Below are 18,845 nucleotides of genomic sequence, written 5' to 3'. Positions count from 1 at the left end.
GTTTTTGGGGGAGGAGGGGTTAGGGGAGTTATTCCAGTATAACAATCCAACAAAATAATCATTTTAACTATTAACAAATACTGATCAACCATTACTAAACCACAATTTTATCATCAGAAGAAAAGAAAAAAAACTTCAATAACGAGAACAAAGGAACGACTGTTCACTGACACACCAGCTCGTTGTTTGGTCACTGGCTACTTTTCATTTCAAATTATTTCCATGCTTATATCCAATTAAGGTGTCCTGGGCACACACCTCAGCCATCTGGGCTGTCTGTCCAGGACAGTGGGTTAGTTGTTAGTCTTACACCCTAGTCATCCAGGACAGTGGGTTAGTTGTTAGTTGTTAGTGGTTAGTGATAGAAGAGGGTGTAGTGGTCTTACACCTACCTGTTGAGTCATCCTGGACAGTGGGTTAGTTGTTAGTGGTTAGTGGTTAGTGAGAGAAGAGGATGTAATGGTCTTACACCTATCCATTGAGTCATTAAAACTCGCTCTGGGTGGGAGCCGGTATCGGGCTGTGAACCCAGTACCTACCAGTCTTATGTCCGATAGCTTAACCACGACACCACTGAGGCTACTAGGTCTCCAGTATATAGTGGTTGTTACATGAAGAAAATTATTTCTATTACATATCACAATTTTTTATTATTTGTTTTTACTACAGGTCAGTTTGTGCCATATTAGATGATTTGTGAATGCATCTGAGAAAAAAGTAACAAATATGAGAAATGGCAAAATACACCCCACCACCCCCACCCCCACCCCCACATACAGCTCTGTCTCCCCTCCCCACATTATAAATTTCCCTATTGCCCCATTACATGACTCATAGACAGAATGGGTACACTCCCCCCACCCTACCAATCCAAGCTCTTTTTACCCCACCAAATTTTATATTTGCCTGTTACCCTATAACATAATATAAACAGTATAGGTGCACCTCCCCACCCACCCACCCCCCAAAAAAAAATCCTGGCTAGGGATTCATGGTGTCTGTTTGAAGAGGTCGGACTGTGATGCCGATGTTCTCACCTCCACAGACGTACGTGCCGACCGACCACCTGCCGTCAGTGAGACAGCGCGCCAATGTCGTCCTGCCACTGCTGACACACTTCAGCTTGACAACCTCGCCAACGTTGTACGACGCCTTCGTGTTGTCAGACACCACAGTCCCGTCCTTCGCATGGTCCGGGCGGTGGCACTTGATCTCAGTGTCTACAAACACATCACAATATTTTATTCAAGAAACTATATAGGTCTATATCATAAGTGAAAATCAGGTGTTCCTTCAAATCTGGGGGCGGGATTTAGCTCAGTCGGTTGAGTGCTCGCTTGAGATGCTTGCGTAGCAGGATCATACCACTCGGTGGATCCATTCAGCTGATTGGGTTTTTCTTAGTCCAACCAGTGCACCACAACTGGACAAAGGCCGTGGTATGTGTTTTCCTGTCTGTGGGAAAGTGCATATAAAAGATGCCTTGCTGCATTAGAAAAAATGTAGCGGGTTTCCTCTGATGACTACGAGTCAGAATTACCAAATGTTTGACATTCAATAGCCAATGATTAATTAATCAATGTGCTCCAGTGGTGTCGTTAAACAAAACAAACTTCTTCCTTCAAATCTCTAATTTTTTTAAAGTTTTCCAGTCACATACATTTGTACTGGAACCATATCTCAAGTGGGGGTAGCATAATGTTCTGGTTCAACAAACTCATTTCAAAAATGATAGTGGCTTTTATTCATAAAGGGAACATAGACTTGTCGTCTGCTTGGTTATGCCGTAACCCGAGCATGCACTTTCTGGCATTGTTATATTAGCACTTCCAGTTATAGTAACTAAACACTAATAGTTTCTATATCGCTATTGGTATTAATGCTATATACATTACAATCATATTATACTAAAACTAGTGGGACAGACAGACAGACGGACAGACAGACAGGACACTGGACTTAGACAACAGGGTGTTCTGTTTGAGGAAGATACCACAACTAGGGGTGCACAGACACAGACTGACAGACAAACATACAGACAGGCAGGCCACTGGACTTACAAACAACAGGGTGTTCTGTTTGAGGAAGATACCACAACTAGGGGTGCACAGACAGACTGACAGACAGACAGACAGACAGACGGACAGACAGACAGGACACTGGACTTAGACAACAGGGTGCTCTGTTTGAGGAAGATACCACAACTAGGGGTGCACAGACAGACAGACAGACAGGCCACTGGACTTACAGACAACAGGGTGTTCTGTTTGAGGAAGATACCACAACTAGGGGTGCACAGACAGACAGACAGACAGGCCACTGGACTTACAGACAACAGGGTGTTCTGTTGGAGGAAGATACCACAACTAGGGGTGCACAGACAGACAGACAGACAGGCCACTGGACTTACAGACAACAGGGTGTTCTGTTTGAGGAAGATACCACAACTAGGGGTGCACAGACAGACAGACAGACAGACAGACAGGCCACTGGACTTACAGACAACAGGGTGTTCTGTTTGAGGAAGATACCACAACTAGGGGTGCACAGACAGACAGACAGACAGACAGACAGGCCACTGGACTTACAGACAACAGGGTGTTCTGTTTGAGGAAGATACCACAACTAGGGGTGCACAGACAGACAGACAGACAGACAGACAGACAGGCCACTGGACTTACAGACAACAGGGTGTTCTGTTTGAGGAAGATACCACAACTAGGGGTGCACAGACAGACAGACAGACAGGCCACTGGACTTACAGACAACAGGGTGTTCTGTTGGAGGAAGATACCACAACTAGGGGTGCACAGACAGACAGACAGACAGACAGACAGGCCACTGGACTTACAGACAACAGGGTGTTCTGTTTGAGGAAGATACCACAACTAGGGGTGCACAGACAGACAGACAGACAGACAGACAGGCCACTGGACTTACAGACAACAGGGTGTTCTGTTTGAGGAAGATACCACAACTAGGGGTGCACAGACAGACAGACAGACAGGCCACTGGACTTACAGACAACAGGGTGTTCTGTTGGAGGAAGATACCACAACTAGGGGTGCACAGACAGACAGACAGACAGACAGACAGGCCACTGGACTTACAGACAACAGGGTGTTCTGTTTGAGGAAGATACCACAACTAGGGGTGCACAGACAGACACAGACAGACAGACAGGCCACTGGACTTACAGACAACAGGGTGTTCTGTTTGAGGAAGATACCACAACTAGGGGTGCACAGACAGACAGACAGACAGGCCACTGGACTTACAGACAACAGGGTGTTCTGTTGGAGGAAGATACCACAACTAGGGGTGCACAGACAGACAGACAGACAGACAGACAGACAGGCCACTGGACTTACAGACAACAGGGTGTTCTGTTTGAGGAAGATACCACAACTAGGGGTGCACAGACAGACAGACAGACAGACAGACAGGCCACTGGACTTACAGACAACAGGGTGTTCTGTTTGAGGAAGATACCACAACTAGGGGTGCACAGACAGACAGACAGACAGGCCACTGGACTTACAGACAACAGGGTGTTCTGTTTGAGGAAGATACCACAACTAGGGGTGCACAGACAGACAGACAGACAGGCCACTGGACTTACAGACAACAGGGTGTTCTGTTGGAGGAAGATACCACAACTAGGGTGCACAGACAGACAACCAGACAGGCCACTGGACTTACAGACAACAGGGTGTTCTGTTTGAGGAAGATACCACAACTAGGGTGCACAGACAGACAACCAGACAGGCCACTGGACTTACAGACAACAGGGTGTTCTGCTGGAGGAAGATACCACAATTAGGGGTGCACAGACAGACAGACAGACAGGCCACTGGACTTACAGACAACAGGGTGTTCTGCTGGAGGAAGATACCACAACTAGGGGTGCACAGACAGACAGACAGACAGACAGACAGGCCACTGGACTTACAGACAACAGGGTGTTCTGTTTGAGGAAGATACCACAACTAGGGTGCACAGACAGACAGACAGACAGGCCACTGGACTTACAGACAACAGGGTGTTCTGCTGGAGGAAGATACCACAATTAGGGGTGCACAGACAGACAGACAGACAGGCCACTGGACTTACAGACAACAGGGTGTTCTGTTGGAGGAAGATACCACAACTAGGGTGCACAGACAGACAGACAGGCCACTGGACTTACAGACAACAGGGTGTTCTGCTGGAGGAAGATACCACAACTAGGGTGCACAGACAGGCAGACAGACAGGCCACTGGACTTACAGACAACAGGGTGTTCTGTTGGAGGAAGATACCACAACTAGGGTGCACAGACAGACAGACAGACAGGCCACTGGACTTACAGACAACAGGGTGTTCTGCTGGAGGAAGATACCACAACTAGGGGTGCACAGACAGACAGACAGACAGGCCACTGGACTTACAGACAACAGGGTGTTCTGTTTGAGGAAGATACCACAACTAGGGTGCACAGACAGACAGACAGACAGGCCACTGGACTTACAGACAACAGGGTGTTCTGCTGGAGGAAGATACCACAACTAGGGGTGCACAGACAGGCAGACAGACAGGCCACTGGACTTACAGACAACAGGGTGTTCTGTTGGAGGAAGATACCACAACTAGGGTGCACAGACAGACAGACAGACAGGCCACTGGACTTACAGACAACAGGGTGTTCTGCTGGAGGAAGATACCACAACTAGGGTGCACAGACAGGCAGACAGACAGGCCACTGGACTTACAGACAACAGGGTGTTCTGTTGGAGGAAGATACCACAACTAGGGGTGCACAGACAGACAGACAGACAGGCCACTGGACTTACAGACAACAGGGTGTTCTGTTTGAGGAAGATACCACAACTAGGGGTGCACAGACAGACTGACAGACAGGCCACTGGACTTACAGACAACAGGGTGTTCTGTTGGAGGAAGATACCACAACTAGGGGTGCACAGACAGACAGACAGACAGGCCACTGGACTTACAGACAACAGGGTGTTCTGTTGGAGGAAGATACCACAACTAGGGGTGCACAGACAGACAGACAGACAGGCCACTGGACTTACAGACAACAGGGTGTTCTGTTGGAGGAAGATACCACAACTAGGGGTGCACAGACAGACAGACAGACAGGCCACTGGACTTACAGACAACAGGGTGTTCTGTTGGAGGAAGATACCACAACTAGGGGTGCACAGACAGACAGACAGACAGGCCAGACTTACAGGGTGTTCTGCTGGAGGAAGATACCACAACTAGGGGTGCACAGACAGACAGACAGACAGGCCACTGGACTTACAGACAACAGGGTGTTCTGTTGGAGGAAGATACCACAACTAGGGGTGCACAGACAGACAGACTGACTGACAGACAGACAGACAGACAGACCCGACCAATCGACCGACCGACAGACAGACAGACAGACAGGCCACTAGACTTACAGACAACCGGGTGTTCTATTGGAGGAAGGTACATGGTACAGGTGAGTGCACACCTGGACATGACGTGAAGGCCGCGGGTACAGTAACCACTTTGTTTCAGTTCAACGCAGTTGTCCACTTTGTCAAACAGACGTTCTGCAAGAAAACAAACATTACTGAGACTCATTATTAAGAAACACTTCATGAATATGTTGGTTTACTAAATGTATGTGGATCTACTTACAATAAATTTGATGATAATACAGAAAACAGATTTTTTTTTATGGTCAATTATTAAACACAATTAAATCAAGCAACAGCAAAATTTATCACTAAAACTGTCCAGTACAAAGATGACAGCTTTTTTTCAAAACAACATTGGTTAATCCATTAGATTTAAGGCTGGTAGGTACTGGGTTCGCATCCCAATGCTGGCTCCCATCCAAAGAGTTTTAACAACTGACAGGGGAGGTGTAAAGCCACTACACCATCTTCTCTCTCTCACTAACAATTCACTGTGCTGGACAGACAACCCAGATAGCAGAGGCATTTGTCCAGGATAGTGTGCTTGAACCGTAATGAGATATAAGCATGGAAATAAGTTAAATAAAATTATGTGGCTCAGTCTAAACACTTATTTGAAACATTTTAAACACATAACTTAGCTCCACGAACCTTCTGTGCCAATGCTGAGAGCTTTCCCAACTGAGCTAATATAGATATAGCTACATGTACTATTAGTAGAAGTATTCCATATAAACACCAATACAGGAGCTACATCGTGTAAACTGTTTACCTGTCAGACACACGTCGCAGTAATCTCTCACACAATCGGTCTTTCTGATGTAGCACCAAGGTCTCAAACCATTTCCTGGGTTACGGCAGTAGTTGTAGTCAAGTCCAGAAAAAACATCCCTAAATCAAATCCATAAAACAAAAGCATTTGGTTCAAAGTAAGTACATGTAGGTTACCTTGGAGAAAATTGTCAAATGATTGGCTAAACCGATACACGTATAGGACTTGAAATAGTGGCCTGCGAAAAGCTAGAGAATAACACCAGGCCATAATTTCGAGCCCTGGAACCTATATAATAAATGTCATCTTGTTAACAGTGTAACTCAAACATTAAAGGGACATTCCTGAGTTTGCTGCAATTTTTAAGATGTTATCTACTAACAGAGATGTTTTAACGATTGTAATTACATATCAAATATAGTTTTCTGCATAAAATATTAGTAGTTGTATATTAAACGTGTTTCTGATTGTTCTAATATTTTTATTAGTTTAAATTTCATTTTATTTCCTAATATATATTTGTTTCGTACGTACGAAATTATTTGAAGACAAAATCCAGTTTGGGCTTCTTACAAATATTAAGATGACCAGAAATACATTGAATACACAGAACACTGAGATTCTAAACAAGAAAATATTTAACATTTAAAATGTAATATGCAAGTTTAATCATAGAAATATTTTGTTACTTGGAAACATCTTACAATGGAACAAACTCAGGAATGTCCCTTTAAATAACAATAATATTTTGATGGTGATGAATTATAAAGTATAACTATGAAAATATGTGGATTAATGTACTCAGTATTATAAACATATATCTAGATTACTGATAATAACAATTTAATATACGTTTGTTGACCCAACATATTTAATTATTTATGTATAGAATTCATTTAAATTAAATATTAATTTTTTTTGTTAATATATTCATGATCATAAATCACATGCAAAATGATGGCTACATAGAAAACAACCAGTTAATGACGAAGGTTATTGGCTTTGTGACATCACATGCATGGCACCAAAAGACATAATCTGCTAGTATATATTTATGATTTAATTTGCTTTAATCAGTCATCATAATCAGCCGATAGAAACAGTGGTTGCAGGATAAAAAATATAATGATCTAATTCCAAGACAAATTAAGCAATGTCAAGAAGCATATGGAATAAGCAAGGAACTGCAAGCTGGGAAATATTTTTAAAACTTGAAAATTGTTCTACCTGGAGAAATTCCTTAAGATGTGTAAAGCTGTGCTTTCAAAAATACCAGTGAAATATTCTGTGGTGGTTTGGGTTTTTTTTTCAGGGTGGTTTTTTTTTTTGGGGGGGGGGGGGGGGGTCATCGGAGCAATACATTTTAATTTTAATTTAATTTTTATAGATTACAACATCAAACACACCACAATAAATTCCTTTTACTATTTTAACTGAATTTTGTTTGCATATTTTCAGATTTTTTAGTCAGAATAAACCTCGAATAGGAAGGAAATATTTTATTTAACAACACATTCAACACATTTAATTTACGGTTATGTGGCGTTGGACATATGGTTAAGAACCACACAGATATTGAGAGAGGAAACCCGCTGTTACCACTTCATGAGCTACTCTTTTTGATTAGCAGCAAGAGATCTTTCATATGCATCATCCCACAGAAAGGATAGTACATACAACAGCCTTTGTTACACCAGTCATGGAGCACTGACTGGAACGAGAAATAGCACAATGTGTCCACTGATGGGGATCGATCCTAGACCAACCGCACATCAAGCAAACGCTTTACCACTGGGCTACATCCTGCCCAAACCTCGAATAGATTCACTCGACCTGCTAACAACTGAACTTTATAAAACAAAATTTTAAATAAAAATAAGTAAATAATTTATACAGCTGTTAAGTAAAACTCGTATACATGCAGTGCCACATAATGTTGGTCTGTTTGAGCCAATACCCAGTTAAACACACACAGCAAGTTGGTACGTTTTTTGTCTAAATCACTATGGCAAGTTACTTGGTTCTAAATGCATGATGTTTACACATGGTAACGTCTGTCCAGGGCAGGCAGGGTTCCATGCCGCGGGTGAAGTTCACTTTCCCCCGGTACGTGGTGCCATGGTCTCGGACATTGTAACACATCTCACTGGCTGAAAATAGACAGTTAATATTATATGTACGTGTACTGAATGTGTACAGGATTTCATCTATTTAAAACAGATCAAACATTTTTCCTATTTAATTTTTGAATGGTCTACTGGACTGAGATATTAGCAGCATTCTAAAATGGTGTTCATTGAACTAATTCAAAATGGATTTTGTTTGAAATAAATTGCAATACAGTCAAACCCATTTATTTGTATACCCACAGTGCAGCTCGATCATATGCAATTAACCAGGTTAGTTGATTAACTGATAGTACCGACTTTCACTTTGTAACAGTCATCCAACTACAAAAATGTGTGGGAGACAGTCTAGCACAGTGCGGTACTTCATACCGGAACTATTATAGTTAATACATGCAGTTGGATATATATAAAAATGTAAAAATAAATAATAATAATTAAAAAATAAAATTAGAGACATTTTGGTTTTAATCTGCCAGTAATCGATATTATTTTTTTAAACGTCTTTGTTATCTGTTGTTACTAGACGTTGTTGTCTTATATACTTTGTGCATAAAAAAAAATACTGATCATCCAGTACTGTAAACAAAGTGTATCAGCCAAGTAGTTTGTTTTGTTTTGTTTTGGTTTGGGGTTTTGGGGGTGTTTTTTTATCCCACTGCCCCCTTTCCTTTCTCTCCTTTAAATTCCATTTCATTTCTTCCCGATCTGGCAACTCCTCCTATCTTACAACTTCTTTCAATGTCCACCTCCACATCTCAGTCCTTGTGTCTCCAACCGCGACAGGTGCTTGTCTCTTGTGGCTATCTGTGCCACACACCTACCATTCCCCATCAGCTTTTAGCTGTGGGCTTAGTCTGAACACTTCGGGGAGTGTTCAGTAGTTACTTCTGGCATTGTTAAGAGGCACTTGTAACCACCTACTATGCACCCCTACTTCTGGCAGTCATTTATTAGTACCATGGGTCAGACCAGCTTTATTAGCAGCAGAGGACAAGGATACCAGGTGGGTGAATGGAAATACACAGAGACTGCACCCGTGGAGGAAGTTGAGACAGGTAAGCGATGGTGTGGACAGCTCAGAAGACAGAGTCGGAGGAAACTGAGAAAAAGGGTCGCAACAGATTGAAATCATGGGAGAAATTGGAAAGTTGTTTTTTTATATTAAGATAATGAGAATGATAGGCAGAGGGTGATAGATGAGAAAGATGAATGAACATGTAAGCCAGCTTTGACTGGATTTGAACCACTGTCGTTAGCTTGATTGTCCAGCAGCTTATCCACTAGACCACGGAGCACACTATTTAGCCATTTAGTTAATGAGATACACTTAAAACAACAGAACCATCACGCAGTTCATCAGTGCACATGTTTACAAAATGACGTCATTTTTCGGAATTACTGGGCCACTGATTGACCGAATGCACCTTACTAGTAGAATTACTTGACCATGTACGAAGTTGCAGTGAAGACTAGTCTGGTGTTCTTTACATCACAAAAGATGTGGCAAGCTTTGGCATTATTTGCGATCCCCAAATAATGACTTCACTATTGTTAAGCAATTAAAGTTAAACTTGGCCAGTGAGTCATTATCAGTTCCAGCAATCTCCATTGCAAGCATGACCATTCTAACACAACTGACTGACCTTCATGCTGTGGTCCGACTGATTGGTGTCTAATAATATACATGTAGCAGATACTTTTAGTGACCATCCATAAATAAGAGGGTGTTTGTTTTTTGTTCTTATTTTTTAACAATCCAACCAATTCAGGCGCATGTGCCGGGAGTTCAAAAGTTTAACAGCTTCGTATTTATCAGCAAGTGACAAATCATTTCTTGTGCATTTAACAGACATAGTGTACACTGCATCTAATGAATAAGTGAACAACAACCCTTTCTCGGTCACATTTATTAAATACACAACCGCCTAGGATGATTGATCTCTAAACCTTTAATTACTAAGGCTTGTTAGTATAACATAGTTAACACAGAACAATGATTGCCCTGAACCTGTCAATCGAATACAGCCTCAACAGTTGAGCACGCACATGTGTACAAGCGCACAGGCAGTACTTCCAGAAATAATAGTCTTAAATAATAATAACCTTGTGATCGACAGATTAACTTGCTTGTTGTTGAGATGGCCTCTGATTAACAGCAATGTATTGCAAACAAAACATTAGGAGATAGGTTTATTCAACTTAATTATGTCATACTTAAATCTCGTAGTAGGGCATTGTGACTGACACTACACACATTGACTGGCGATTACAGTTGGCTTACCACACATGTGACACAGTGAACACAAACAAAACAGATTAATTGCCAATTTATTTCAGCTTTTTTCAAAATTTTGATAGATTTGCTCAATACTCTGGGACATTAATTATTTAGTTATTTTCATGTGCAATTAACCGATATTTAGTTTGTAGTCCATGCAATTAACCGGATGTTTTGTAGTGTTTAAAGGGCAAATGGTTCCGTCTTGGGTGAAAATAGTCGATTAACCAAATTATGCTATAAAATGATATGCAAATAAGTGGAGTTGACTGTATTTAAAAAATGGTATGATATGGTTCACTAAACTAATTTGTTTGAGATAATTGCAATCTTTATTTTTTTAAATAATGGTATGATAAGAATTTGGTCATCACGATGTCTGATTATTTTATTGTTTTAAATAATGGTATGATAAGAATTTGGTCATCACGATGTCTGATTATTTTATTTTCACTATTGCCAGACATTAAAAATGTGTTAGGGGCGGGACGTAGCCCAGTGTTAAAGTGCACACTTGATGCGTGGTCGGTTTGGGATCGATCCCCACCGGTGGGCCCATTGGGCTATTTCTCGTTCCAGCCAGTGCACCACGACTGGTATATCAAAGGCTGTGGTATGTGCTATCCTGTCTGTGGGATGGTGCATATAAAAGATCCCTTGCTACTAATAGAAAAATGTAGCGGGTTTCCTCTCTAAGAATATATGTCAGAATAACCAAATGTTTGACATCTAATAGCCGATGATTAATAATCAATGTGATCTAGTGGTGTCGTTAAACAAAACAAACTTTAACTTTATAAATGTGTTAATATTTTCATTATGTACAAGGAGACAAAATAACAATATCAATGTTATCAATATCTGGACAATAAGTAGAATTACACTACTTTAAGGTTTCATTTAATCATTGCTAGTATTAAAATAATATTATTTCAGGATTTAAGCACGGTCATGTCAAGTAGTCCCGTTCCATGGCACTTGTTTTAATAAAAAAAAGTATGATATAATAGTAAACTTTTTAGAAATAGCATATACAACTAAATTTAAAATAACATTAAAGAAAATATTGTTACAAATAAACATATTATTGCATGATAACAATCCCTGCAAAGAAACTTCCCAAGAAAACTACTTACGAAATATGACTTTAAACAAGGCTTTAAATCCCTGCTTTTGTTCTTCCATGTCGGTTCTTAAGGTTAACTTGATCATGTTAAAAACACTGTGAATGCTGCGTTCAAAGCCATCTCCACAGTACCTATAAATACACATATATGGTAATGTACAAAATGAAGGAAGGAAATGTTTTATTTAACGACACACTCAACACATTTTATTTACGGATATATGGCGTCAGACATATGGTTAAGGACCACACAGATATTGAGCGAGGAAACCCGCTGTCGCCACTACATGGGCTACTCTTTTCGATTAGCAGCAAGGGATCTTTTATATGGATCATCCCACAGACAGGATAGTACATACCATGTCCTTTGTTACACCAGCTGTGAAGCACTGGCTGGAACGAGAAATAGCTCAATGCCAATGGGTCCACCGACGGGGATCGATCCCAGACCGACTGCACATCAAGCGAGCGCTTTACCACTGGGCTACGTCCTGACTCATGTACAAAATGAATAACAATAACATGTGTAATATGTAATAAAGAACCTATAAATACAGATATACGGTAATGTACAAAAGTAATATATCTAATAAACAGTGATATTGCATTATGAAATTGTTGACTGGCCCAGACTACACCTGTAACTGTGACATATGTCAGAGAAGTCTTACTTACATTGCGCCAGGTTGTCCGATCCTAACATGGCCAATCTCCAGAGAGTCTCGGCACCGGCCGTTCACTTCTTCCAGCTCAAAATTATCAAAATTCAAAACAATGGTTGTGTTTGCAGGAGACTGAAAATTAAAAATTGTTTTAATTAAATGCTGGTAGCTGTTTGGAACATGAACCCTACTTTCCATCACAAAAATACCGATTCAAACAGGACCACAAAAATAAGAAGCTGACATATTATGAAATATCATCATCAAGAACTAAGATCTGCTAAAAACAGCAGATGAATGGAAATTGTTTTTTGATAGGCTATATAGCCAATGTGAGTGCTAGCCAAACAAAGATGTATGTAACATCTAATGGATTAATAAGCTCACACAAAAGAAATATAAAATATTGCGGGGTTTTTTTATGCTAAACTCTGTGACATATGACGATATTACCGTGATGAGGGTCAGGGTGTAGCCCAGTGGTAAAGCATTCACCTGATGCGCAGTTGGTCTAGGATCAATCCCCGTCGGTGGGCCCATTCGGATATTTCTCGTTCCAGCCAATGCACCACGACTAGTATATCAAAGGCTGTGGTATGTGCTATCCTGTCTATGGGATGATTTATAATAAAGATTCCCTGCTACTAATGGAAAAATTAAGCAGATTTTTTCTCTAAGACTGTCAGAATTACCAAATGTTTGACCTCCAATAATCAATGTGCTCTAGAGGTGCCATTAAACAAACAAAAAACCTTTAACTTTATATAACCTTGATGAGCCAATGACAACGCAGGTCACTGTCGTAATCCTTGGGGAAGTTTGGTGATACGAGGATCATCATTGGTTCGTCTTTCGTCAACTTCAGGACTCCGCCACAGTCTGCAATACCAAGTAGAAACAGTCACCAAGCCTGGCATGGTTAGTTTACTTTCTGTCTCGACATATTGTTTGCTTCTTGCAAAACAGATGCAAATCAGTTTCTTTTTTTCCAAGAAATAGTATGATGATCAATTTATTTCATATTTTTCTAACCTTAGACATTAGCATTCATGGATTACACAGGTATTTTCTTTATTATCAGTAATTGGTTTCATGTCCACACAAACTGCCACATAAGTATCATTGGAAAAAACAACTTGCTTCTGTTCATTTTTAACATCCGACTCACTGGCATAGGAAGTGGGGGGGGAGGGATTGGGGGGGCAAGGGGGGCATGTACGCCCCCCCACTTATCAGATATTTTGCTTTGTATTTGCTTTAATATAAAGCAAAATATCTGAAAGGGGGGGGGGGGCGTACATGCCCCCCTTGCCCCTCCCCATTTCCTATGCCAGTGTTTATAATAATGTAAGTGTGTAAATATAAATGTGTGCCCCCCCCCCCCCCACACACACACCTTTTGGCACCTTCCTACGCCACTGTGACTTTAGCACACACATGAACTGTGATTGATAAATAGTATGATCAGAGAAAATATGTTGTCTACAGATGTTGAATATTTGTGAGACAAAAACCCAGAAACATAATTTCAGTGAATAAGCACAAGGAAAACTAGAACTGAAAGACGTTGCATCCACTTTTTGAAATGGCGAGGTGTGAGGTTTGTACTTACTATAATACTCACCTGAATTATACGGCCGATAGTAGCAAATTGGAATATACACTACACTTTTGTACCACTGACGAGCTTGTGGGTGTATGCCATGAAAGGTTTGTACATTTTTCCCTCTTGGTAGCGTTTTCACAAAAAATTCTTCTTTCGTTCCATACATTCCTGATTCAACAAAGAATAAAAAAGAGGAAATGTTTTATTTAACGACACACTCAACACATTTTATTTACGGTTATATGGTGTCGGTTAAAAAAAAAAAGAAGATACTTTTTATATAACATACATAATTGTAAATTAATTGTAATTAAGTTACTGAATATTTAAACAAAATGTGATTAATAGTCAATCACAAAATGATTTTCTAATTAAATTATTAAAACAAGGGGTTAAAAATAACTGAACAGTCAGTGAACATCAGTCAAAATAATAAATGTTTATTTCATTGAAAAACACACATGCGGACAAATCACTCATTGATTGACTATTTTTCAGTGCAGTGAATGGAAAAGGTACAATGTAACTGCACTGTATCAATAAACTCATGCTTGTGAAATTATGTTAAAGGAAAACGGGCCTAAAACATTATAAATGTATGTAGCTACACACATTTTAGACAAAAAAGGCTTTGTAAATTAGGTCACTATGTATACAGTATACTTAATAAAAAGGGAGTTATAATCCTCAAACAAACCCATGTAGTATCAAGGGACAAGGTTTAACATTAGCCATTAGGTATCTAACATGTGGTAACTATGACGACAGAGACTGAGAGGAGAAGGAAAGAAAGTTTGTGTTGTTTAACTACACCACTGGAGCACATTGATTAATTAATCATCGGCTATTGGATGTCAAATATTTGGTCATTCTGATACGTAGTCATCAGAGGAAACCCGCTACATTTTTCCTAATGCAGCAAGGGATCTTTTATATGCACAATCCCACAGACAGGATAGCACATACCACGGCCTTTGATATACGAGTTGTGGTGCTCTAGCTGGAACGAGAAATAGCCCAAAGAGCCCACTGATGGGGATCAATCCCAAACCGACCGCGCAACAAGTGAGCACTTTACCACTGCCTGAGAGAAGAATACCTCTAATGCGCTGACATGTTTTGTACTGGTTCCGATAAAACAGCAGGATGAATGGCGTGCTGTTAGGAAGCACCATTTCATCTTCTAGGTAGCCGGTGTTTTTGCAACAGAACTGAAATAACGGGTTTCGTCCAAACTTTCCATCTGGTAATGGTCCACTGGTGAATTTGGCGTTTTCCGGTGCCTGGCCGTAAAACTTTAAGCTGCCCGATTCAAAATCTGTAAACCAAAACAATGCTGAAACTTCACACAAGGCAGGTGGGCTCAAACACTTGAACATATAAAAACATCTACAACATACACTGAGTTGGTGTGTTTGTATGTCTTCTCCATGTTGAGACATGTTGAAAACAGTAACTAAATGGAGTTGATTTAGATGTATGTTTGTATGTCTAGATGTGTGTTTGTATGTCTTCTCCATGTTAAGACATGTTGAAAACAGAGCAATTAAATGGAGTTGATATAGATGCGTGTTTGTGTTTGTATGTCTTCTCCATGTTGAGATATGTTGAAAACAGTAACTTCATGGAGTTGATTTAGATGTGGGACTGTATGTCTTCTCCATGTTGAGATATGTTGAAACCAAAATAACTTCAACAAATTTGTAAGATGTCTATATGTCTTCTCTGTGTTGAGACATGCTGAAAACAGAGTAACTTCATGGAGGTGTGGAAATGTGTGTCTTTATGTCTCCTCCGTGTTGAGATATATTAAAAACAGAGTAACTTCATGGAGTTGGTGAGATGAATGTTTGTATGTCTCCTCTGCATCAAGAAGGTTGGAGAAGTACAAAGACTATAGAAAAAGATGTGAAACTAATTTAAAAGGTATCTCATAAACTGTACCTAATTTGAAAGACATGTAACTAAACAGTCATAAACAAACACAAGTGGATATATTCTACCACTGACACGTTCCACTACCAACACTTTTTACCACCAACACGTTCTACCATCTATACACATTTTACCACCAATGCACGTTCTACCACTGGCACGTTCTACCACTGACACGTTCTACCACTGACACATTCTACACGTTCTACCACTGACACATTCCACAACCGACATGTTCTACCACTGATACGTACTACCACTGACACATTCTAGCACTGAATCGTTCTACACATTTTACCATCGACATGTTCTACATGATCTACCACCGACACGTTTTACCACCAACACGTTCTATCGCCAACATGTTCTACCCCGACATGTTCCACCACCAATATGTTCTACAGCCAACATGTTCTACCACTGACAGGTTCTATCACAGACATATTCTACTCTACCACTGACACATTCTACACGTTCTACCACTGATGCATTCTACTGCAAACACGTTCTACCACCGACATGTTCTACATGTTTGACCAATGACACATTCTACCGCAGACACATTCTACCACCTACATGTTTTACCACTGACACATTCTACCACCTACACGTTCTATCACCAACACACTCTACTCTACTACCAACATGTTCTACTCTACCACCGACATGTTCTACCACTGACATGTTCTGCCACCAACATGTTCTACCACCTACACATTCTACCACCAACACACTACTCTACTACCAACATGTTTTACTCTACCACCAACATGTTCTGCCACCATGTTCTACCACCGACACACATTCTACCATAGACTCACATTCTACCACAGACATGTTCTGCTGCCAACATGTTCTACCACAGATATGTTCTGCCGCCAACATATTCTACCACCGACACACGTTCTACACATTTGACCACCGATACGTTCTACACATTTTACCACCGACACACGTTCTACCACCGATATATTCTACTACTGACACATTCTAGCACAGACCTTCCGGACACTCGTCTCCCCCCCTCAGAATGCAGTAGTTTCCCCGCGGCCACGTCTTCTTGGTGTTCTGCCGCGTCTCGTCGGCTGTCCTCACGCAGAAGCCATAAGTGGACCCCTCACGGGAGAACGTGGAATTCATGTGGACACTGGGGGTTTCCACTCCTTCCATGGTTTGGGGAACCAGTGGGACACTGTGCCCAACTCAAACCCATCCGGACACCTGTCGTCTGCCGCAAACAGTGCGTATTCTCCACCTGGCCATAGCACGGCTTTTGGTACTGCAAGTGAGAGAAGGTAACTTTTACAATGACATGAATGAATGAAAAGCTAAAGTTTGCTTTGTTTAACGACACCACTAGAGCACATTGATTTATTACTGATTTAATCTATTGCACAAATTTGAGTTACTGATTTATTATTTATTATGTTACGACATTTTTTTTTTTAATCTATTATACAAATTTGAGTTCTTGATTATTTATTATGTTACGACAATTTTTCTTTCTTGGAAAATCTATTGCACATATTTGAGTTGAGGAGACTAAGCTAGATGCCATTCCACTTTAAAATGGAGCCACAAGGTTCACTGATAGCAATCAATTTTAAAATCTACTGCAGCTCAAGTGAGCACTCACTCATTTAGCCCCACCCCACCCAGAACTGCTATAAAGAGACATGCACCATCCTGGCATGGGCAGACACTGGCACCCATGACAGCTTGTTCTGAAGGAAGAAAGGAAATATTTTATTTAACAATGCACTCGACACATTTTAATTTATGGTTATATGGCATCGGACATATGGTTAAGGACCACAGATATTGAGAGAGGAAACCCGTTGTCGTCACTTCATGGGCTACTCTTTTCTATTAACAGCAAGGGATCTTTTACATGCACCATCCCACGACCTTTGATATACCAGTCGTGGTGCACTGGCTTGAGTGAGAAATAGCCCAATGGGCTTACCGACAGGGATCGATCCCAGAACGACCGTGCATCAAGCGAACGCTTTATAAGTGGGCTACATCCTGCCCTGCTTGTTCTGAATGTACACGTAAAATCCTATGACCTGACCTGACCTGACCTGACCTGACCTGACCTAACCATCTACTTCCTTACTTTGGTGTATAACCGTGGAGCAGCCAGTCGCTGGATCGAGGCCCTCTGGACACATACACTTACACCTGCCGTTAATCACAGACAGGTAACCATCATTCACACACTTCATCTTGAAATCTCGACAGTACTGACCTGTAACACAAACACAGTGATACATGTTAAACTTGATCTGCAACAGTACCTGATAAAGCTGCACACAAAATTTCAGATCAATATCTCGAGGCATTGCAAAAGAAAAAGTCTGGTAAACAAATTTTCATATCTCCTAAGTACAAGGGCCATAACTCTGTCAAAAATGGGTAAATCACCATGAAAGTCACTCTTGGTCTGTAACTGAACATGATAAAGCCGTATACAAAATGTAAGATTAATATCTCAATTAAGGCATTGTGAACAAACCATTCAGAAAACTATTTTTGGGACAGATGGACAGACAAAGGTACACAGACAGACAGATAGAAGGATGGAGATGAAACCTATAGTCTCCCCTGGTTGGACTGCTAGGGGACTAAAAACACACAGTGCATATACGTCTATACATTATATAAGATATACACACATACGCAACTGCATGATAACGTCACTTTAATTTCACTCCTGATTAATGATAAGCTGAACACTGTGGGGACATCTTACCTTGACAGTCATACGTGGTGACGATCTCATTAAACATGTAGAAGAATGATTCACTCAGATACAGGTCTTGGAACAGCATGCTCTGGGTATCCCGCTGATCTTTGCTAAAATCCTGTAAAGATGTAAAAC

General features: G+C 40.8%; 1 protein-coding gene across 1 annotated transcript in view; it reads right to left on the bottom strand.

Annotated features, from left to right (window-relative positions):
- Nucleotides 1–18,207, bottom strand: part of LOC121382387 — a 38,245-nt gene extending 20,038 nt beyond the window's left edge. Inside the window, exons 1-11 of the mRNA XM_041511975.1 lie at nt 18,081–18,207; nt 16,963–17,240; nt 15,126–15,344; nt 14,045–14,194; nt 13,190–13,299; nt 12,434–12,552; nt 11,769–11,890; nt 8,243–8,375; nt 6,226–6,344; nt 5,451–5,585; nt 1,038–1,220 (exon numbers count right to left, since the gene is read on the bottom strand). Coding sequence (XP_041367909.1) covers nt 1,038–1,220; nt 5,451–5,585; nt 6,226–6,344; nt 8,243–8,375; nt 11,769–11,890; nt 12,434–12,552; nt 13,190–13,299; nt 14,045–14,194; nt 15,126–15,344; nt 16,963–17,131 — 1,459 coding nt within the window. The 5' untranslated portion in view covers nt 17,132–17,240; nt 18,081–18,207. The remainder of the gene's footprint in view (nt 1–1,037; nt 1,221–5,450; nt 5,586–6,225; nt 6,345–8,242; nt 8,376–11,768; nt 11,891–12,433; nt 12,553–13,189; nt 13,300–14,044; nt 14,195–15,125; nt 15,345–16,962; nt 17,241–18,080) is intronic.
- Between the last annotated feature and the right edge of the window lie 638 nt (nt 18,208–18,845).

Source organism: Gigantopelta aegis, chromosome 9, assembly GCF_016097555.1.
Source record: "Gigantopelta aegis isolate Gae_Host chromosome 9, Gae_host_genome, whole genome shotgun sequence".
In the NCBI taxonomy this organism is placed as follows: Eukaryota; Metazoa; Mollusca; class Gastropoda; order Neomphalida; family Peltospiridae; genus Gigantopelta; species Gigantopelta aegis.
Note: the sequence above shows the minus strand (reverse complement) of the source record. Positions and strands in the feature narration are given on the sequence as shown.